The sequence below is a fragment of the Puma concolor genome, chromosome B1, assembly GCF_028749965.1.
Source record: "Puma concolor isolate L17-30 chromosome B1, mPumCon1.1.hap2, whole genome shotgun sequence".
NCBI classification, from domain to species: Eukaryota; Metazoa; Chordata; class Mammalia; order Carnivora; family Felidae; genus Puma; species Puma concolor.
Genome location: NC_141670.1, coordinates 81,724,833 through 81,748,252, shown reverse-complemented (window position 1 = coordinate 81,748,252; position 23,420 = coordinate 81,724,833). Strand labels below are relative to the sequence as shown.

Sequence of the window (23,420 nt, the reverse complement as noted above, 5' to 3'; positions counted from 1 at the left end):
TCTTGTATTGGAATCTTCTGCAAGGCTTGCTGAGCCACAGAGTGCAGGAGCCCACCTCCAGAGTTTCTGATTCAGTAAGTCTGGAGTGGGGTCCAGGAATTTGCAATTCTTACAACTCCCAGATGATGCTGATGTTGTGCTCTGGGAGCCCCACTTTGAGAACCATTGACCCACAGGCTCTGTGCGATTATCAAACATCTCAGGAGATTCGTATATGCCTGCAAATTTGTGAATTCCAGCCTCAGTGCCATTGAAAGGGAAGGGAGTGTTCTTGTGGTACTTTTTTATACCACACGTGGCTCTCTGCTTTACCAGGGATAACTTCTTCAGCTCACAGTGACTCAAGAAGCAGAGAACACTGAGATTTGCTTGATTCAGTCATTCTCCCCTTGGGAGGGAAACCAAGATGAACGCATCGACTCCTGTAGAGGATGCCAATGCCAGTCATAAGCTAAACCAGTTCCAGTTATCTCTGGTTCTTCACACAGGCTCGAACAACGTTGGTGTGGAAACCGTGTGTGAGTATGTGTGTGCCATCTTAAAGAAAGCCAATGCGATTAAGGCTGGATCTGGACTCTGAGGGACAGCTCCTGTGGATGCTGAGGATTAGCAGTAACAGCTGCTGTCCTGCCCATTAGAGGAGAAACAGAAGAGAGAACAAAAGACTTGTTTAAAGGATGCATCCCTGCAACTCTGAGTGGGGGGAGCCTTTCCATCAAGGCTGAAGGAAAGTGTGATACTAGGTAAGTGGATGTCTTTCTGTGTTAGGTAGATGAGGTGCTGGTGGGAACGCAGAAATCTCAAGATTTAAGGAGGAGAGGGTGGGAGTTGAGGCTGTGACCGTGGTCTGTGGGATGTGCCCTTCCCCCCTTCCCCTGTAGGCATCTGTGTTTGACCTGACCTGGGGAGAGGAGACCACCTTCTGCCATCTACAAAGGCTCAAGGGACATTTCCTTGTGGCCCTTCTGGAAGAAAATGGAAAAGGCCCTGTGTCCCCTCAACTGAGAATGTGCTTTTACAGCTCATTGTTCATTATTTCTTAATGTGTCTGGGAAACTGTAGGAATGGTCCTTTGTGGTGTAGAGGTTTTTGACTTTTTTGCCTCATGGAAGGCAAACCTAGTAGAGAAAGGTATTGTGCGAATTATTTGGGGTCACGTATTTGTAGCTACTTTCACTAAATTTTAAGTCTTTTATTTTTACCTTTTACTTATTTTATTTTATTTTATTTTTTTATTAAATTTTTTTTTTCAACGTTTATTTATTTTTGGGACAGAGAGAGACAGAGCATGAACGGGGGAGGGGCAGAGAGAGAGGGAGACACAGAATCGGAAACAGGCTCCAGGCTCTGAGCCATCAGCCCAGAGCCCGACGCGGGGCTCGAACCCACGGACCGCGAGATCGTGACCTGGCTGAAGTCGGACGCTTAACCGACTGTGCCACCCAGGTGCCCCTCTTTAATTTTTTTTTAAATTTATGTTTTTTGAGAGAGAGAGAGAGACAGCGTGAGCACAAGCAGGGTTGGGACAGAAAGAGTGGGGAGAGAGAATCCCAAGCAGGCCCACACTGTCAGCACAGAGCCCGATGCAAGGCTCAAATTGATGAACTGTGAGATCATGACCTGAGCTGAAACCAAGAGTTGGATGCTTAGCCCACTGAGCCACCAAGGTGCCCTCTGAATGCTTATTCAGAGAGTAGTTTTCAACCTGTTGTATTTGCTATCTCTCGCAATATTTTCATCTGAGAACTCCTTTTTTACACAATTTTTAATTCTTTCTGTTGATGGCATTAGAGCTGGCAAACAAAAATGAAACTTACTCTATAAATGTTATTTTATCCAATCATTTGATTCTATTCCTGAGTCCTTTTTTTTTTTTTTTTTTTTCCTGCCAATAAAGTTAACAATGGATCAGCTTGGGTGTAACTTTCTCTGCTCATCTTCTCTGTGAAAAAGTAGTGAAATAACTAAAGCCAGTCAACAGAAGGGAGGGCAAGAAGATATCAAAGTGTTGCAAATTTAACAGTTACTTCTAAATAATAGATAGTTGGCAGAAATTTTGTAACATTCAGCTCTGTAATTTACAAGTATAGAGATAAGATACTAACCCAAGCCACCATATGCCATGTAGCCTGACCATATTGGAGTACTGGGTGATTCACTTCCTCAATAATGTATTATAGCTCACACTGCCCTTGGAGATCAGACAGCTTGTAAAGGGTTCACATTAGGATACAAATATTTTCTGGTCTTAATTCCTTGACTTAATCAAATCCTCCCTTTGAAAAGAAACAGTCTAGTCTTGTAAGAAAATTATAAGACAGGCTTAAAAAAAATATTTAGAAATGAAACACTTTCTACAGCCTGGCACATCTTTTTGATCTTGACCTTGAATCCTTGAAATCTGGGGAGGCAGCACTAAAGCTATCTCAGGTTTAAAGGCAGTGTGGGATTCAGGTCGGTTAAAGGCAGCGTGGATTCAGATCAGTCACATTCAAAACGACGTCATATTATTTTCTTACATAACATCTGGATTGAAGCTGTTACTTCTCGTGACGCAAGATAAGGGGAGGATGAGGGTCCCCGCTGCCCTCACAGGCTGGGCTTGTGCAGCTCTCTGCCTGGCTTCCTGCTCAACTGCCTTTTCTCATGGTGCCGGCTCAGTGGCCTGTCAGGACATGCAGCCCAAGCACTTTCAAGCCCAGCCTCAGAACCCCGGCACACACCACATCACCATTCACACCAGCAGATCTTCCTACTTACCGGGAGACATCGTTCCAGGTATGTATGGGAGAGCTTTGAGAGACCCCCAAGCCCTAGTGACAAATTCCAAGTTGTACTTGTCCCAAGCATGTGTCTTCTTGGCTAAAGTTTGACTTCATCCTAAAAAGCAATTATTGACCCAAAGATACGTATGAACTATTTGTATCATGGAAACCACATAAATAATCTCTATATTGATACTCATTTTTACAAGCGGGCACAAATAACATTACAATAAAAAAGTATCCATCCTTCTAAGATAAATATAATTACCCCAAACAAACTTCATGTATCGTGTGTGTTGGTGCGTGCGTGTGTGAAATAGACTTTAGCTTCTCCTTATTTAAAACGAAAGTTATTTGCAGAGTGAAAAGAGTATTTCCTGCTGTTTTAGTTTAGGTGCCTGCAAAAACCGAGAAGGAACTTGAGTGAAGGTAGTTTATTTGGGCGATGATTCCAGGAAGTACAGATGAGGAAAGGGAGACAGGGAAGAGAGAGACACCAGTAAGAAGTGCGAGACTAGGCAGGTCACTGCCGTGGACAACTGAGACTCAATTCCAGTGGAGACCATCTAAGAAACCACACAAAACACACCTCTGAATCATCTCTCAGGAGGTTGGAGGGACCAGGGCACTTACGGGTGGAGGGTAGCGTCCCCACCACACATATACACTCACACACACACACACACACACACACACACACACACACACTTCAGAGTCATGCCTGCTTACCTCGGACCAAGCTCCCAGCAGAAAAAGCAGAGAAGAAATCTACAGGTACTGGAAGCAGTAGCTGAGTGTAGACAGAAAAGCATCTGTGCAACCACATGTGAACTCAAACATATCAGCAGTGTTTGCTCTACCCCCTTTTGATTTTGCTAATTCTTTTGATGTCAATTAGGGGAAATAAATTAGAATAAAATTTACTCTATAAATATCATTTTATCCAATCGTTCTGCTCTATTGGTACGTGTGGGGAAAAAGTATGTGGTAAAATATTGGCCCTCCACAGCAACATATTCCCCAAACTGAGACACAGGCTATTCGAACAGAGCTTCCCAAACTTTATCATATCACAACACAGCTAGAAAATGATAATACGTGTAGTGCATGCTGGGGCAAAGGCAAGAGGCTACTCAAGGCTGGGGGCAACTTTTCTGGGGCTCCAATCACCACAGTATGCACCCAGGCACCAGCATGAAGGGATCAATATATCAGCACCCCTGTGTTCTGTGGCTAAAGGAATGAAAATGGTAAAAAAAAAAAAAAAAAAAAAATGCTGTAAAAAGTGACCCAAAATACTGTGACACCCAAAACTCTAATAAAAGGTGACCTGAAGGAAAAATGATTGTATTGTTATTGGAAGTAAAACAACATACATAATAAAGAGCTGGAGGGAACACTTCATGGATCCCACTTTATTGTGCTAGGATCACCCTGTTTTCTTTTCTTTTCTTTTCTTCTTTTCTTTTCTTTTCTTTTCTTTTTTTTCTGGGACCCCACACTAATCCATGAGCTCCTTGAAGGTAAGGACTGTGTTGTCCTGTTCATGGATGTATGCTCAATGCCTAGTACAGTGCCTAGTTTTAAATAATAACTAAATATTGTACAAATGTTTATTAATGAAAGTTCAATTGCAATGGAAAATAAAATGATCGCAGACACTAAGTTGCATTTAGCAAGCCTATAAAGTTATACCCATGATTTTAGCAACTCATTTAATTACAAACGAGCTTGCCATATTATTTACGTCTGTAAGAAAAATTCCTGCAAGTGAAATTGCTAGATCAAAGGGAGACTGCATTTCTGGGCTTTTTGGTGTGTGGTAAAATATATGTAACAAAACGTTTGCCATTCTAATTGAAGTACACCATTCAGTGACATAATTTCACAATGTTGTACAACCATCACCATTATCCATTTCCAGAACTTTTTCATTACCTCAAGCAGAAGCTCAGTAGCCATTAAATAATAATCTCTATCTTCCAGACCCTGGTCACCTCTATAATCTTTCTGTCTTTATGATAGCTTACCTGCTCAGGTACCTCGTATGAATGAATTATGCAACATGTTCATTTTGTGTCTAGCTAATTTCATTTACTGTAATGTTTTCTAGGCCTTTCCATGTTGTAGCATGTATCAGAGGTAACTGCATTTTAAATATGGAAAATATTATTAGGTTGCTCGCCCCCTCGAAGAGTTGGATGGTTTATGGTACTAACAGTAGTGAATGAGTGTCCTAGTTTTTCCACAGTCCCATCAATAATGGTTATAATTACACATTTTAAAATTTGTGAACGTGGTAGGTTTAAAATAGTGCCTCATTGGTAATTATTTTCTAAATCACGATTGACCTTGCTTTGTTTTCTGTTTGTGTCCTTTGCTAAATTTAAGGTTGGTCATCTTTTTATTGATTCACTAATCCTCTTTGTATTTGCCTGTTTTGTATCTTTACAAATACTTTTCTTAGTTTATACTTTGTCTTCTGATTTCTCCTATGTTCATAATTTTTTAAACCATCTTTTTCTTTCTGGCAACTGGGTTTTTCTCGGGCATTCCAAACTACAATATTTTTACAAACCACATTTTTCCTAGTTTTTTCTATTTCTTTTTTTTTTTTTTTTTAAATAATGTTTATTGGGGCGCCTGGGTGGCTCAGTCGGTTGGGCGGACGACTTCGGCTCAGGTCATGATCTCACGGTCGGTGAGTTCGAGCCCCACGTCGGGCTCTGTGCTGACAGCTCAGAGTCTGGAGCCTGTTTCAGATTCTGTGTCTCCCTCTCTCTGACCCTCCCCCATTCGTGCTCTGTCTCTCTCTGTCTCAAAAATAAATAAACGTTAAAAAAAATTTTTAAAAATGTTTACTTATTTTTGAGAGAGAGAGACAGAGAGAGAGAGAGAGAGTGGGGAAGGGTAGAGAGAGGGAGACACAGAATCTGAAGCAGGCTCCAGGCTCCCAGCTGTCAGCAGAGAGCCCCACATGGGGCTCAAACTCAGGAATTGTGAGATCATGACCTGAGCCGAAGTCAGATGCTTAACCGACTGAGCCTCCCAGGTGCTCCCCGCTCTTTATTTTTAATTTTTTTTTTTAGTGTTATGTATTTCATTTTTACATAACTTTGATCTAAATCAAATTTATTTTGGGCATGAAAGAACACTTCAACTCCCCTCCCCTTAATGAATTGTTTACTCTCTGAGGGCTTGTCTTAAGCTTTTCGTTTTGACAATACCCATATAAAATCACCAAATGGAACCACACGTTAAGAGTGCTCACCCTGAATGGATGTGTTCCGTTGCAGTGACCGTGAGAAGCAGTCGGGATTTCATGGGATTTCTACTACAGGCTCGAAGAGTCTCTGATCATCAAATAGCTGGCACTTTTGTTTCCATCCCTCCTCATTCCAAACCGATGGCTTGTGTTCAAGAAGCTGACACAGTCACCCACTCTGACAAGTCCCGGAAGAGAAACCTGGCCTTCGAGTGGCAGGCTCCTGCCCAGCCTGTGGGGGATATTAGATTCCTGTAAGAGTGAGTTAAGTGTTGCTTCTTAGTAATGGAGCTTTACACTTCGAAGAGAGGGGGCTTCTCCTCTCCTTTCCTTCATGCTTTGTCCCCTACTCCAGCCACCTAATGACAAGGACAGGGTGATGAGGACTGCCCCAACTAGACAGCCTATGCAGAGGCTAGCTAACAAGGAACTTACCCCCAGCTTCCCACTTTGTCGTTATCCATGGCTCAGGAGTACGTGATTTCCCTTCCTCTCTGGGCACAGATGCATCTTGGCCGACCTCTCCAGGAAATAATGGCCAAACAAAAGAAGGGCCAGTGGGAGAGTGGGGAAAACTGAGAAAGACAGAGGCTGAGGCATACAGACAAGTAGACACTTCCCTGGGCCCAGGGAAAGCCACATATATATATATGGGAGGCTTATATATATAAGGGGGAGGCTGTGCCTGAAGGTGGAGGCATCCAGACTCCATGTTGTCTTCCCCTCCAGATTTTGCCTTTGGCACTGGGAACAATGAAATATGAGCACCACTGCCTGCCCCTGTCCCCACAGTGACGCTTTTCCATCATTTCCTGGTGGACTAAGTCAACAGACAGGACAGCAAGGAAGAAAACCCTGTGCCATAATGATTTTGCCCATTCGGGAAGGCCAGTATCCATCCACTTGACTGTTGGTGCAACCCAGCTTCTGCCTGGGGCTTTGGTTCTGATCCAATGCAAGGGAATGTGTGTGATTTAGAGTCCTTAAATATGTGGAGTTGCTTTTATTTCTCAAATCACCTCCATTCCCAGATTTGCCATCATAGCTGCTCAGTGCTACATAGTAAATAGTTTAGGAACTATTATTTCCATTTGACAGTAAAGGCACTTGATCAGAAGCCTCTCCCAAAGTCACCCTGTGTTGGCTCACCTCCGGATCCTTTCCCATGCTAGAAGTGATGATGTGCATGAGGCCTGAGTCATGACTCTTACTTGTACCCTAACACTTTGGGTGGCCTCAACTAAATTAATCACATTTTTATAACTGCCTTCTGAATATTTAAAATGAGAAAAATGCTAGTAGCCAATAATCCCTACCTCAGTGAAATTTTGGGGAGAATAAATGAAAAACTGTGAAGGTGATTTTCACAAAAGAAAGCCATAAGTATTCAAAATATTAGAGTACCAATGATGTATCTCTAATGTTTAATGGAATCTACAATTACAACGGAACCATACAATTGTACAACAGAATTATGAAAGTTTCAATTAACAGAGTAATTCAATTAACAATAGACCAGGAATGGCTAATAATAAAGTTGAAAATGGAAACTTTTGAGTCTAAACAGTTCAAGAAGACACCTTTTTGTCAAAATGAGGTTTTTAATGACTATATTTATTCAGGAGGGTCATTGATTTATACATATCCTTTCCTGTGTTAATTATTTGCTGCTGTTGAGTTTTGGGTTTTTTAAAAAAATTTTTTAACATTTATTTATTTTGGAGAGACAGAGAGAGACAGTGAGAGCAGGAGAGGGGCAGAGAGAGAGGGAGACACAGAACCCAAAGCAGGCTCCAGACTCTGAGCTCTCAGCACAGAGCCCAATGTGGGGCTTGAACTCACAAATCGCAAGATCATTACCAAGGCCGAAGTCGGATGCTTAGCCCGCTGAGCCACGCCAGGCACCCTGAGTTTTTATTTCTAAATAGAGTGGAGTCACCCAAAGGACAATACAATCATCTCTTCAGTTTTTCTATTCATTTAGACTTTTATTCTTCTTCAGGTATTATTTAAGGGAAACTAAATCCTCGAATCATTTTGCTTTCTTTTTCCACAGTTTATCAGTGGTCCAGTCATATTTCGTTTACTGGGAGAGGATTGAATCCCCTGTGATGTCTCAACAGACACGCAGCAGAGCGCATCGTGATGGCCCTGTGCAGCCCAGCTCACCGATGCCAACCCCTGGGTGGAGGCCAGAGGGAACGGAAGGAATCGCCCCAGGTACAGCTTGCCATGGGACTCAGAAGCCTGATTGGCATCATTATTTTTATAGCTATCTATTTTCGCTTAGAAATTATGGCCGCTGGTCCTGGTTCTGGCAACACAAGCAATAAACACCTGCCTCCACCGGCTGCTGCGGTTCTCGGGGACACAGCCGCAGTTGGGAGGGGACACTTGCCCGTGCTGTTTGTTGTGGCAAACAGACTTTGTGTGGTTCAACCTCCCAAATCAAAGTGGGCCCTGGGGTGGACAGTTAGATTCTGCTACAGAGTCAAAGAACAGCACCTACCTCCCTCTATCCCCGCACCTACTGGTCATCACAGTGTCTCAGCGGTTTCCTTCAAACCCCTGGAGCTACACAGGGAGCACAAGAAAGAGATGATCTTTTCTTCTTTTTGTATAAAACCTCATCCAGCTTTAATTGTTACTTTCCATGGTAGGTAGCTGGCTCTTTGCAGCCTGGGTTGGAAAAAGGAATCAGGAATGAGAGGCTGTTTGGATGGCAATGGACTTTTTCTTGGCTCACCACATAACTTGAGACTCCATTGGCCTGTGAACTTCTGAAACAAAACAAAATGAAACAAAGCAGGGGCACCTGGTTGGCTTAGTCGGTAGAGCATGCAACTCTTGGCCTCAGGGTCATGAGATCAAGCCCCACAATGGGTGTGGAGCCTACTTAAAAAATAAAACAAACAAACAAAAAAATAACCAGCCAGAGAATAAAGTGGTCATCTGAAAATTCCTGGTGATACAAAACTCATTTCCATTATTTATTTCTAGTTAAGTGCTCCAAATGGATGCACTCTTAAATTCATCCAGCCACCTGCACAGAAGATCCAATCTGTAATCCTCACGATCCCACTTTGCTTTATTCCGTCCTTTGTTTTTGGCCAACATGATGGTGTCTGACGTTGCTCAGTCTGGCAGACCCAGGCACAGAGCTCACCCTGGGCCACTCTCCCTACTGCCCAGCACACTCCTCCAACGTTCCCAGCAAGCTACTCCTAAAAGCCGATTAAGATCTCAAGGTCTGGCAGCGTGGCCTAAAGAAGACCCTGCAAACTCAATGTGTGTTTGAAGTCTCATGTTTTATTTTATAAATCATGCAAATGTTGCATTTTAATCCCAAGCATGTTTGTTTTAATATGAAGATGAGTAAAAGTGAGGTGTCAGGAAGTTACATCATGTTGGCCCTGCAGCCTGTCTTAGGATGTTACTGGGAACCTTGTCCCTTGGGGGGGCCGGTGGCAGACTCCCATCTGAGCAGCTAAGGGTAAACTCCTTATTACACTGCACACATTCCTCACCTTCTGGCCTAGCCTGTTTTCCTGCCCATTTCTCTACACAGATCCCAGTATTTCCCAAAGGAAAAAGTAGTGTGTGTGTGTGTGTGTGTGTGTGTGTGTGTGTGTGTGCCTGTGCATTGAGATGGGAGAGGGGAAGGGGTGTCATTTAGCAAAGTGAAATAGATTTCTTAACTGTGAGAGACTGCAGTAGGCAAATTACAAATTATGAATTTTCGCATTAGGAAGATGGTATATTGTATTTCCCAAACTTAGTTCCCAATAGACCCTCAGAACACTTCAGGGCCTGATCTTCATGTTTTGCCTTCAGACGTTTCCTCAAACCGGGCTCTTCCTCCTGGTAATCTGTTTATCTTTCAAGGGGAGTTTCAAATATCTTCTTTGTGAAACTTTCCCTGTATGTCTGGGGAGGCAAATGTAATTGTCTTCTTAATTCTGGTTTTTAAGCTCTCATCACACTGTAATTGATAAGGTCGGGCATCTAAGAGTCTCTCCTCCTAGATTTTGAGTTCAGAACCAACAGTTGCTACCATGCGGCATTTCTGTATCCCCAGGCTTCGCAGGAATGCCCGTCACACAATGAATCTGCGGGAAATGGCCGAATGCCTTTAGAGTTCAGGCAAGAATCTAAAACTGTCAACTTTTGCCACGTTCCGTATGTCTGTTAGGCTTCTTTGCTTTTCACTTCATCCTCAATGTTTCTGAGTGATGAAGGCTTTGGATAAGAGTGGCACAAAAAGAAAAAAAAAAAAAAAAAAAGCATTCCAATCCAGTTAGAACCCTGGCCAGAGAAACCTCAGCTAATGTGTTTTTGTTTTGTTTTTGTTTTTTGCAAACACCATCCTTGGCATCCTAACAGTTATCATGGTAAGCCCTCAGGGTGCCTTGCACCTGTGCCAGGCACTGTGTTCCATGATTCTACATCAATGATTTTACTTCACTCCTCAGCAGCCCTATGCTCTAGGTACCATTATTGGTACCATTTTGCAACAGAAGAAACTAATGCTCTGGGAGGACTTGCCCCAAACCAGGAGGTAGCAGAGTGGGGAATTGAACCCAGACAATAATCTGACTCTAAAACTGGTCTTGCTTACTTGCTGTGCTGTTTCTAATTTTTATTTCTAATGCTCTGGGCCGTCGTGTTGGCCAGTCATGGATGGGAAATGAGATGGCGGAGAGCAGGGCAGGGGCAGTGATCTCATCTCTGCCCATGGCACAGGCTCAAGTCATTAGCATCACCAGGTTATCGTTTCCTCTTAATACTATGGCAAGAAAGATCGAGGGCTTTTAAAAATCTTTGATTTGTGGAATTCTGATTTTTTTTTTCCTAGCTAGAAGCAGTTTTGGGTAGAGGTAAGGAAAAAAAAAACAACAGTGGTCATAGTGGTTTCTATATTCCTTGAGTGATGACTGTTAAGAATGTACAGGTCCAGAGGACCAGAGGCTTACTATTTACAAAAATGTTAGAAATCGAGTCCTTTGCCACTTGGCCAGGGGCTTATATTACTGGGCAGATGATCGTTTTGTTGATATTTTTGAGTGGTCCAAACTTAATTTTTTGTCCCCAAGGTACCTTGGTCTCTAGTATTTGCCCCATTATCATAGTTGTTTATTCTAATCAGTATGAGGAAAATGCTCTCACTCTCTTTTGTGGTGTCTTTGGATCTCTGCTTAGCTCCCAGTCCCCCCACCACTCTTCCCCAGCAACGTGCAGACATCTTTGCTGTTGCCCTAACTAGAGCTACAGAGGAGAACAGCTTAGATTCTTCTCCTGCCAGTTTTTGGGTGATGGAATTTCCTGGGGGCACAGAGACTCTGTTGCAATCATCTTCACACACAGCTACTGCAATCAGCAATGGCCAGCAACCCAGAGGGGACAGCAGCCCAACCCTAGAACCATCTTTGGATGTCCGTGGGCTGGAGAGACTCATGGCTCCTGGGAGATTCTCCTCAGAGGGCATTGCTTCCAGCCCTAGCACCTACTTCAGGTAAGGGATCAGGGGTGGACCATTCAGTAAGGTGGTAGGATGAGGCCAAACAGTGGGGTGCTGAGAAAACATACATTTCTTGGTGTCTGGCAGAAAAGACCTCACCATATTTATTCTTAAGTGCACAAGAAACCCTGATTGTAGAAGGGCTACTGGTCAAAAGGACTGGGTATGAAAATCACCTAGGGAAACTGTATTCTCCTGGCCAGGGTGAGATCCCTGAGATGCTGCTATAAATAAAATAAGATACAAATATACATTTTATAGCTTAGATATGTAAATTTATAATATATAAATACATATTTTATGTAAAATAAATAAAAGCATTCAGTGAGTCTTTGTTGCTATCCTCACTAGCCTCTTCCCCACCCCATCTCCTATTCCTCTTTAGCCCTCAGCTCCAAACTCAGAAGTCTTTCCAAAGAAATCTGATTTTACCAGCATACATAGCAATGGTAGGAAATGCTGCTTTTTGATCCATATACTTAGTGACCCCTTCTCAGCCCTCTGTCCTTCTCTTTAGGACTCAGGATGATCCAAGCTTTGGTTCATTGGAAACTTGCTTGCCCTCGGATAGAGATGAACAGGTAATAGCCCTGGTTGTGCATGGTTGATGAGGCTGATATTTTGATCCCAGTGTGGGAAGTTCCAGGCTGGGAAAGCAAAGCTATTATACTAGTAGCCAAAATTTGAGAGAAGTACTCAAGGGTATGATATATATTCAGCATCTTTTTACCAATCAATACCAGCCTTTCTGTTATACACAGTGTCTCTGAAGTTATTGACAATTGTAGAAATTGATAGTTTTAGTTATTTGTTTTCCCACTTAGCCTCAGTTAATAATTCTTGTCTTTCCACCTCTCCACCCCCACTTTATAACATTGGCCTCAAAACACCACGTATGGTTCCAGAGGTTAGATCAATGGGCGGTATAAAATATACATGCCCACTGATTTACTATTCCTTTGAAGTCTTAAAAGGAACACAAAATAAAACATGGTATAATATTCCTACTCAAATTTATTGGAACCTACAGCAAGATTAAATGTCTTCTTTCATGGGTCCTAGCATAAAAAGACAGTCAAAGCTTTCTGCCATTGGAGATGATAATCACCCAAATTGGTCTGGAAACCTCTTAAAGGACCCTAAGTTTATTCTTGTAACTGGCCTCTATGCTCTCTTTGTGGGGTTTCCATTAGCTACCTCATCCCCATCAACCACAAGGGCATATCTATCTACTTGGGCATTTTATTCTGAGCTCTTTTAGGACCAGGCACAAGGTTGGGTTTTCAGCTGCTGCCTGGGCTTCTTTAAGGATCCCAAATTAATTGGGAAGTTCAGTGGCAGCTTGGAAGAAGACTAGATCCTTTGACTTCTTTTTTTTCCCTTTGCTTTTCTAGGACAAGATGGAATCCTCTAATAGGACTGTGAGGAGGTCCCATCTGTCCACTGTCCATCTTACCTACCCTCGGCATTTCTGGTCCTCTGAAGCATTCACTGGGAGTGAGTCTAGGGCAGCCACCTCAACCCCTGTCTTCCACACTTCTGCCACTTCTAGGCCACCTGCTGCAGGCAGCCAGTCAGAGGCATCTAGGCCTTCTGCCAGCTTCTTACCTCAGTCGAAGTACAAGGAGCCCAGAGTGGGGGAGGGAAATGGAAGGGGCAGAGGGGGATACCCCAGGAAGCCCAACCCAAGGCCTGAGGTTGAGCAAGAGGGACACAGTGCCCCTTTGGGGCTCCAGCTCAGGACTTCCCAGCTGGGAATCCTGCTTTGCCTTTCAGCCACCTTGGGCATGGCCCTGGCTGCTGGCCTTCGCTACCTGCGTGCCCAATATTGCCACACTCAGACGGAAGTATCCTTCAGTGAGCCTGCTGGGGATGCTATTACCAGCAGCGACGGAGGCGAGACTGTGCATGTCAGGAAGATCGGGGAGAACAGTTTTGTTTCAGTTGAAGTGGAATACAACTGGATCACTTCCTCTGTGGGTAGTGAGAAAACAGTCCTCTGAGAAGATCGTGGTACTAGGCAGGCCTCTGAGTGGCTGTCCCTAGACCCTGCGGTGTCTCAGCCAGAACAGAGCTAATGAGAATAGCTGATGAGGACAGGGGCTCCCTGTGCCCCCATCAGTGAGCAGTTAGTGGAGGAAGCTGTGAGCAGACCGTTTTATCAACAGAGGGAGTTCTGCCCGAGCTTTGTTGTCTTAACATCTGTAATTTAGCTGCTTTTTTTTTTCTTTTCACAATTAGACGTTCTGTTTGAAGAGTTAAACTCCACACAATGAATATTGTATAACCTGCTCATTAACTAGACTCCTGTGGCCGCCAAGCTTCCTCTGTTGCCTTAAGGAACCTGCAGAAATAGAAATTCTGTCCCTCCTCAGTATGTCAGCCTCATCCCTTCCAACCCTTTGAAAAAAAAAAAAAAGTAATGTTGGGGTTGTGTCTCTTGCAAGAAAAAGAACCGTGGCCCTCACTTTGCCTCTCCAAACCACCCCAGAAGAAGTTTCATTTTCAACACTGGCTCTGCTTCGGTTGACTAGGTGAGTGCAAGGGTATTCAGTCTTCTTGGAAACTCAGAAGCCTGGCAAATCCCCTTGGAAATTGATCTGAAGCAAGGAGAGTTTGAGAGAGCTCGACTGAACACATCTGTGGGAAAACGTATACATGCTGCATAAACACCAGAGTGGGGTAAGCACGCCTCTTCATCAGGTGTAAATGGATCTGAGACTTCCCATCCATTTACACTTGATGGGAGGCTTATGAATCCTAACAGCTAGCAAACATATTGCCTTTTGCCAAAGGTCAGGCTGAAAAAAACTGATGATCCCACAGTTTGAAGAAGAGCCTCTACTCATCTTTTCAGGGAGAAAAGGAAGACAGCATTGTGGACAAAGTCCATTTTCCTGCTCTTGTGATTTACGAAGATCACTTTGATTTAGGACGTGTCCCATAGATACTGTGTGGGGTCAACAGGTTTGACTATAACTTTTGAATATACTCACCTAATATGACACCTAGAAATTAGCTGCCTTTTCAGAGCTAGACCTGCTACAGAGTCACAAAGCATTTTAATGTAGAAACAGGAAAACACTACACATCTGGCAAGGGTGTTTATTCATCCAGCACCTAGATCGTACAGGTAGTGTGCTAACTTTGCATACATTTTCACATTTAACTTTCACAATAACTTAATGAGGAAAAAGTGTAGTGACTTGCCAAAGAGAGAGAGGCTTTCATGACATCTCAGTTCAACAACAAAAACATTTTTTTAAAAAAACTGGGGTGTGGGAAAGAGCTAGATCCTGCTGTTTTTCCAGCCTCTTATAGCTCACTGGGCACTAATACCACAATTGTTTCCTCCTGGATTCTGGGCTAGGCAGATCTGTCCCATCTTTAGTCAAGTGCCTCATTAGGACCAGGGAGACCTAGGTAATTGTGTGTTCACAAATGAAAGTGTTCTAGGAATGCTGTGGAAATGAGTGAATTTACTGTACTCCAATGGCAGCCACAGATATCCTTTTACATATCTCGCCCTCCTCAAATGAAATCCTCCCCGAGATGCAGACGAGGAACCCACCAGTGGAGAGCTCTCCTCTGACGATCACATCAGATGGCCAAGTGCACTACACGTACACCTTCAAGACCTTACCTGTCCAAGAGGACATTTTCCTGGGTAAACAGACTGTTGTCTATTTGTTTCACAACTGTTTGAAATAAACTATCCCCAAACTCAGTGGTTTAAAATAGCCATGACCACCACCACTTGTCGTCCATCACAGTTCTAGGGTTGGCTGGGCTCAGCTGGGCAGTTCATCTGTTCCATGTGTTCTTGACTGAGCTGGAACACCCAAGGTGACTCACTCACGTGGCTGGCAGTTAGTCGCTGGCTGATGGCTGGGGCTCAGCTGGGGCCATTGATGAGTGTAGGCAGCAATTTGTTCCTTCTCTTCCTGGTTTCTTACATCATGATGGCTGGGTTCCAAGATGGGTATTCCGAGCAGACAAAACCAGAAATTAGGCGATGTCTTGAGGCCTAGCCTCAGAAATAACATGGTTTCACTTCTGCCACTTTCTAGTGGTTACAGGGAGCCATGGGCCAGCTCTCCTTCTTCAGAAGGAAGGGCGATGGATTTCATTTTTGATGGGAGAAGTGGCAAAGGATGCGAAGCTATGTTTAATTCACTACCTCTCCGGTTAGACTACCGACCTGCCACAGGACTTATGTGAGAGTAGAAGGAAGGGACATTCATCCCCAAGAGGTGCCCTGGGGGACTTGTTCTGGAAAACATCGAAAGGGGTGACGGAAATCTCAGACATCAGGGTTAGGTATTTCCTCTTCTCCGGTTCCACGGGCAAAATAGTAAAGTGGTGCGGAAGAGTCAGCCAGGCCTCTGAGTCTCAGCTTCCCCATCAGAGAAAAACAAAATTATTTATCTGCTTCGGTTGTTGTGAAGATTAAATGCATGTTCGACATTTAGCCATCTATATAACCAACTGCTTAATGTCACTTTGCAGCCAACACCATCTTTAAATCTAGTCCATTTAGAGAAATTCCGTGGTCAACAAAAACGTTACTCCCTTTCCATGACAGCTTCTCCCTGTCGGCCCCTCCTTCTCCTGCCCAGCGCATGGAGGTGGTCACGGCTTTAGTTGTCATGGTAGCCACTGGCTACAGTTCCTGCTGGGGGTCACACATTTTTGCTGAGACATTCTGAGTAAACTCTTTTTTTGTCAGGGGCAGTGGGGTCCATAGACCTGTAGTCATGAGACATAAAACCCCTCTGTTACTGTGAACTTGAAAGTCCTCGAAGCCTGGCTTCAGAGAAGCCCCAGAGGGGAGCCAGTAGGAAGTGTTAACCTGAAGGCATTTACTAAAGCACAAAGACATTAAAAGTAAAAAAAAAAAAAAAAAAAAAAAGCAAAGCAACTCAAATGCAAAGTCTTAACATAATTTTTTTTGTTTTGTAGGAACAGCTACAGAATTGTTGGGCCAGCCACTTCTCAGAGAAGGGGGTTTGGGCTAAATACACATTTAAGGGAAAATGGCAGAAAAACAATTGTTGACAACTCTATTTCAAACAAATGTTTTTACCTCTATTGTGTTGTGTTAATTCAATAATAGCAGATCGAGAGGAGGAGAGTAGGGGAGAGCCTCAACCTTTCTTACATTGAGAGGCTATTTCTGATATTTCTAATTGATTTCTCACCTTGGATACAATATTTTCACTAAATCACAACCTAATGCTTAACGATAGCGTGGCTGAGCTGTCCCACTATTGAGGCTGTCTGGATTTTAATTTGCTGTGACAATGTTTGTTGCCTTTTAAAAAAATCCTAATTAACAACAACAACAAAAATGGGTCGACAAACCAGTAAATATTTAAATAAGTGTCGTGTTTTATTTGAAACGTTGTCTAGAGATGGCTGACACTTTATGAATAAATTGCAGATATACCCTCTCCCGTTCTGGGACTTCCGGTGTTCATCAGTGATCCCAGACTCTCTGGAATACAGGCTCTGTGATTTGATTTCATTCTACCCCAGACTATCCCCTTCTTCTAAAAGTGGTGTGCAGCAAGGAATTTCTTTTATTCAAGTAAAATGAATTTGTGTCCCTTATTTTATTAAACTTGAGAACAGCCTCAGAAGAACTCTGCTCCTTCTGCAAGTGGAGGCTTTCAGGTGTTGCAAACCCAGGAACGGTCACCTCTGGTTTAGAGCATCAGGAGGGCCTTTATGATAAAAGGAAGTCTGAAGTTTAGTTTGTTATTCCATTTTTTACATGCAAAAGGAAAATGTGAATGTGTTGAGACTCTGCTCTGTTGATAATTGAGTGAAGCTTCCAGGACAACTGAGCCCTGTCGAATGTTTTGTTTTGTTTTGTTTTTTGGTGGCTTTTTGCTTTTAAAACATAACTCAGTTGTTTTTTTTTTTTAATGTTTATTTTTGAGAGAGAGAGACAGAGTGCGAGTGGGGAGGGGGAGAGAGAGACACACACACAGAATCCGAAGCAGGCTCCAGGCTCTGAGCTGTCAGCACAGAGCCTGACATGGGGCTCAAACCCATGAACCATGAGATCATGACCTGAGCCGAAATCGGACACTTAACCAACTGAGCCACCCAGGTGCCCCAAAACATAACTCAGTTTATGCCACACTGTCTCTGAGTTCTCTGGTGGCTTTCCACCTGTCTCTGAATAAAGTCTGAGCATCTGATTGGACTGACCAGGGGCTGTGAGACCTGGTCCCCTGCCCACCTTCTTCCTGACTCCCCACCTCCACTGTGCAGTCATGAGCGCTCCTTGAACACTGCACCACTTCATTCAGATCACTTGCTCTGGCTGTTCTTGTCTCAAATCCCATCCTCTCCGACCTCTCCTCAAGCCTTCAGAGCTTTGTTCCAATGTTGCCTTATCGGAGAAGCTCCTCCTGGCCATTGCAGTCTTTTCTCGCCCTCTATGCCCCTCTCTGCTTTACAATATTTATAGTACTTATCACTTCCTGAGTCTTATGTATTTATTTGTGTTGTTTATTTTCTGCCTCCACCTGACTAGGATGAGGCAGAGACTTTGTTTTACTCATTGATATTCCCCCAGCCCCTCGAGTTGTTCTTAGTACATCGTAAGTAATCAATAAAAATTTGCTAAATGAATGAATGGAAAGTTTCGGCTTTGTGTTGCTGCCCCCAGTTCTTAGTCTGGATTGAAGTTGAACATGCAGCACCTGGGGCAGTTCTAGGCAGGGTGTGTGGGCATCAGGAAATGCAGGTTCCTGTCTAGAGGTGAACTAGAGTTCTGTGGGCCACTGTCTCCAGGGCAGGGGATGTTCTGTGTCTCAGATCCAAGGCTCAGGGAAGTTCTTGGCACAGAGAGGCTGACAATAGACTTAACCTCCCAATCTGAGCTGGGGCAGAAGGAAAGCTGAATGGAGGCTTTCTAAGTCAGAAGCTCCCCGTGAGCACACTTTCTTCAGTGTAGATACTCCGGCACATGGTTTCTAAGCCCCCATACTCTCAACATTTTGGGCTGGACAATCTTTTGTTGTGGGGCTGTCCTGTGCATTGTAGGATGCTGGGAAGCACATCTGGCCCCTACCCACTAATGAGAGTAGCTCCCTCCTCCCCAGTTGTGACAGCCAGAAGTGTCTCCAGACATTGCCCAATGTCCCCTGGAGGCCAAAACCAGCTCCACTGGGGAACTGCTGGTCGAGTAACTAAGAGCTGCCATTGTAGGCCCCAGGATGAAGCAGGCTTTCCTAAATCGTTCCCATATTCGGGGATAGAGTGGGCAGTACTGACAGAACCATAGGGTTTAACCGTAGAAATGGCTTTGAAGGTCATCTGACTCAGTGGTTTTGACCTTTTAATTTCGCTTATTGGGTGGAACGATAAAAGGTGGATTCTCTGCTTAAAGTTTGAGGGTATCTGCCCTTCTTCCGTCCCTCCCCCTTTCTCCCTTTCAGCTCACCTTGAGGCACTGCCTCAGAAATTTCACCAACAAGCAAGGTTAAACATCGTTAAAAACACCTCCTTCTTACAGGTGAGGGGAAGAACAAGGCCGCTGAGAGCTCACAGTGGAACAACAAATTAGAGTCTCGGGCCGTCCACGGACTCCTTCCTTCCATCCTGATTTCCAACCCACTTTTCTTTCCAACACACTTGGCAGATCATTTGTTTTCTTGGAGCGTGTGGGGTGCTGTAAATGTTTCAATAGATCCAGAGAGAGCCTGGAATCAAGCAGAAAAATGCCTGGAATGATTAATCTGCATGTGCCATTAGACCCAGGACGATGGGACGTGGGGACTGGCCACTCGTGGTGGGCTAGGCAGAGGCCTGACCTGCTGGGCTGGAATGGACAAGGCCCCAGCAGTGGGTGATGGGGAGAAGACAGACAAAGGGAAAAGGAACCACTAGGTCCACACAGCAAAGGTGCTGGCTGTCATTGTCCCACGACCCAGCTAGGAGCCACTGCTATAAGAGGCTTCTTTGGTGTGCAGCCAGCATCTTGAACTTACCGCTGCTCTTCCTCTGGACTCTGCATTTTCCTTCCTTCGAATGGCACCTCAGGAGAATCTTCATCCAGCAGCTGATGATAGACAGCTTCTGCACAGGGTTTTGTTACTTGATAGAGGAGAGGGGCTGCCTGGAAATATATTCCGTCCGATATTAAAGAATGTATTTTCCTGATTTATAGTCAGGCTAGGCAGGGTTGTCTGAGAGGCAAGGAACCAATGGGAATGTCCATTTTGACTAATGATTAATTATTACATCTAAAGCGATGTTTTCCCATCAACTGATAGGCTGGAAAAATAGACTACAGCTTGCTAGGTTAGCGCCAAGGGTCACAGATGTTGCCTCTGCATTTTCAGATTATATTATCCATTACAGGCAGTACCTTCTCATTTAGAAACATAATTTGTTGTTCTCTCAGACCAAAAAAAAGAAAAGAGAAGAAAAAAAAAGGCTGACATTTCACATGCAAGCCAAAGATTAGAATCACTGCACAGGACGGCATATGGAAGTACATTAGGATGTGGTGTCCCTGAATCAAGGACACAAGTCGGCTTGTGCGGAGAGAGATGTAGAAGGCAGTGACTTCTGATCTTTATTATGCAAATGGGCAGCCCCGAGAGCCAGGCTGTTTAACCTCATCAGGGGAAATGTCACTGATCATTTCAAGCTCCAAATGTAGCACAAGCATTAGTACTATTATGTTATTATTATTATTATTTGCAGGGCATTATGTAAGCCCGAGCCCTCTGATTAAGCAGAGCCCGTACTTGCCCAGACCCTCTGGGGTTGCAAATCAACTCCTCCAGGTATTAAAAAACAAACAAGCAAGTAAATCAGTTTTGTTCTCTTTAATGTTTGTGGATGGGACGCTTTGCAGATCGGGTGATGGCCAGGCTTGGGTGGAGATAGGGAGGATCCTAACGGCCGGCTTCCACCCCCGGATGCTTAATGACAGGCTGCCTCCTGTTTCCCGCAGGTCTCGTGCACCAGTGGCAGAGAGGTCAAGAAGAAGCTTAAATAAAGCATGGCACTGGGGCAGGAGAAGGGCTAGATCAGGGGGTGGATGTGGTGAGGAGGACTGGATCGAGAGAGAGACTCTGCAGAGATTAGAAAAGGAGGGACCCTGATGGGGGCGGGGGAGAGACTCCTCTACCCCAGCTCAGGCACCACTGCTACCTTCCAGAGCCATAAAGAAAACTGAAGGCGACCGGATCTAAGAGGTGGAGACAAAAAGAGCTTGGAGTCAAGCAACAAAGAAAAGGAAGTGGAGGAGAAGAGAAAAAGCCGGCGGCAGTGATTAGTGGCCCAGGGCGACAGAAGGCAGAGGCTGAACCTCTCTGACCTCCAGGCGTCAGGACCTGAGCTGGCAAAGCCTCGGCTTCTAGAAGACATTCAGCAACAGACTTATGGCAGTGGTGAAATTCTGGAGGAAACAAATAGGCGGTTGTGCGTTTTCCCTTTTCCTCCCACAGCCTGGTACCAGGGGAAAGGTCCAGCTTTAATAAGTCAATATTAATAAGTAACTTTAATAAGTAATAAGGAAGGAGACTGGCTCATTGCATAATTGGAAAGACTAGAAGCTTCTCCACAGACCTTTAGACTTCCTCTCATCTAGCCCCAGATCCTTTAGATATGAACTCTGCTATCAGGATCCCAGTCCAATTAAATCAGACTTCTTGGGAGTGGGCCCACGTCCATATGTATTAAAGCTTTCTAGGTGTTTCGAATGTGCTGCCCTGGCTGAGAGCCGCTGCTTTAGGTTTTGATGAGTATAAATTCCGTAAAGGCAGGGATTCTTGTGTGTTTATTCTCGGCTACGTAACCTAGCATTTAGCACAACGCCTGGCACACAGCAGAACTTGAATATAGATTCCTTACGTGAAAGGGTTGTGGGCGAAACAAGGCATTTCTGCAGCAGAAACAAGTCTGTATATAAGTAGGCCCTTCAAGGCATCTGTGGAGGGAGTTACCTCCCAGGCCGCCAAGAGCCACGCTCTCAGGATCATGTCTGTCCCTCACTGTGTGAGTAGACATGCAGCATGCTCCCACTCCTTCCGGAGAGTAAAGCAGGAGTTGTACCCATGGGACCAGCAATCATCTTCATAGAATAGCTCTGGGGAGGCAGCAGGGGCCCCCTTCCATGGGCGATGCTTCCTGAAGTCTTTCCCTTGTGTCCTGGAGGAAAGCCTCTTGTCTGTTGTCCAGCCGTCTCTGGGGTTGGTCACCACTGAGTAGGAAGATGAGAGGTTGAACATAAAAAGGGAGGGCTCCTAAGTTGGAGACTTCATTGGAGCCCGAACTAATTCAGATTCATTAATTCAGATCACTTAGGCAAACACTGAGCACTTGCCATGTGGCAGGATCTGCGTTGGAGGGGGCGGGCACAAGGGGAAGTCTGGTGTGGTCCCTGCCTCTAAGGAGTGGCCGATGGCAGGGTGGCAATATATTCTGATATCCAAGCTGGGCCCTAGACCCAACACCAAGCTGGAGGTTATTACATCCAGCCCCTGACCCCAATCCACCTCTTCCCTCTGTGTCAAGCTTAAGAAGTCCTTTTTCAAAGGGAATCTGCCCCTAATGGAAGCCTAATATGTAGATGGGATCAAAGCACAGCTACCCTGGGGGAAGAGAAGTCAGCTCTCCCATCTCCTTTGCTTGTCCCTCTGTCCCTCTTCCTCAAAATACTTCCCATAAGGCCTTGGGGCTGAGAACTCGGTCTGAACTTGAATGCTGTAAGAACCCTGTTTCCTAGATCGAGCAAGAGTCCTTCAGCCAGATGTTAGGAGACAAGGGAGAGTGGGCAGTGTCCTCTTAACCCACGTGAGACGGTGCCGTGTGCCCATATGAAACCTTTGAGCTGAGAGACACTTTGGGATTTCACGGTTCATCCCCATTTCCACCAAGCAACATGGCATACGCAAGAAAAAAAAGAAAATATTTGGGAGTAAGAAGGGCCTTAATTCAAACTCGACAGTGTGACTGATGGGCTCTACTCTGGAAAGTCCTCCCATGTCTCATAGCTCAGTTTCTACATCTACAAAATGGGGACTGCATGAATTACTTAGCAGATTTATTGTGAGGGATAGACCTTAGGGCTATTTTGAAATCCTGTTGTTTGATTCCTACGAAGTTATCATTTCACCGTGGGATTCAACTTTTCAAAGGTACTGGAAGCATTTTCTTTATCTTTGTATTCTCGATCTCTGACACGGTAAATAGCTGGCACGTGATAGATGCTTCTCAGAGACGTCTGCCCGAAGACTTCATCCAGGTAGGGATATCCCCTCATTCATTGCACTCAAACCGTCATCACACTACCATCTGCGTGTAGGCTGATTGGGTTATTATCTTTCCCTCCAGCAGCTGAGGAGTAGTCAGCGGTCACGTCTGGTGGTATTTTCTTCCTTCCTGCTCCTGCTCGGGTTCCGGTCAGTGATGAATTTTGCACAAGTGGAGGGGGATCTAGTCACAGAGTCAGGAGACCTGTCCCTTCGGCTGTAGGATGAGAGGGACCGCATGAAGGGAAGCTGAGGAGGAACACTAGGTGTGGGCTTAGCTCTGAGTTGGTTTGTTGGGGGAGCATCTGATCAGCATCTCTTCAGGACAAAGGCCAGACTGTAGCACTGTCAAGAGCCGGCGAAACAACACATTCAGTGGGAGGTGTAATCAGTGTGCCATCTCAGTCCTTTGCTGCTCGCTCAACTCTTAGTTTCCTTCAAAGCCTCAACGTGATATTTCGTGTGTCATCTATCTCCACACTGGACCGTAATTCCCACGAGATCGGGGCCTTGTCTGTCTTGGTGGTCAGAGTCTCGAACATGCCTGGTACAGAGGTGGTGCTCGAAATATATTTGTGGAATGGAGAAAT

General features: G+C 44.6%; 1 protein-coding gene across 3 annotated transcripts; it reads left to right on the top strand.

Moving 5' to 3' along the window:
- On the top strand, positions 1-18,197 carry REELD1 (reeler domain containing 1). Of its 3 annotated transcripts, none has more exons than XM_086704148.1 (7): positions 7-743; positions 2,538-2,778; positions 6,062-6,284; positions 8,087-8,250; positions 11,395-11,542; positions 12,066-12,129; positions 12,943-18,197. In XM_086704148.1, exons 2-7 carry the CDS (start codon positions 2,571-2,573, stop codon positions 13,549-13,551), a joined length of 1,416 nt encoding a protein of 471 aa, XP_086560274.1. In that variant the 5' UTR covers positions 7-743; positions 2,538-2,570; the 3' UTR covers positions 13,552-18,197. The 3 variants fall into 3 exon arrangements, with proteins under 3 accessions (XP_086560275.1, XP_086560274.1, XP_025778224.2); XM_025922439.2 differs by having other exon boundaries at positions 11-743; positions 11,230-11,542; XM_086704149.1 differs by lacking the exon at positions 2,538-2,778 and having other exon boundaries at positions 1-743; positions 11,230-11,542.
- Positions 18,198-23,420: the final 5,223 nt, after the last annotated feature.

Excerpts from the sequence above, each read along its gene's own strand:
- REELD1 (XM_025922439.2), top strand. The coding sequence starts at position 2,571 with ATGAGGGTCCCCGCTGCCCTCACAGGCTGGGCTTGTGCAGCTCTCTGC. Across the intron at positions 2,779-6,061 it reads ACCGGGAGACATCGTTCCAG|TGACCGTGAGAAGCAGTCGG; the intron begins GTATGTATGGGA and ends GTTCCGTTGCAG. Across the intron at positions 11,543-12,065 it reads AGCCCTAGCACCTACTTCAG|GACTCAGGATGATCCAAGCT; the intron begins GTAAGGGATCAG and ends CCTTCTCTTTAG.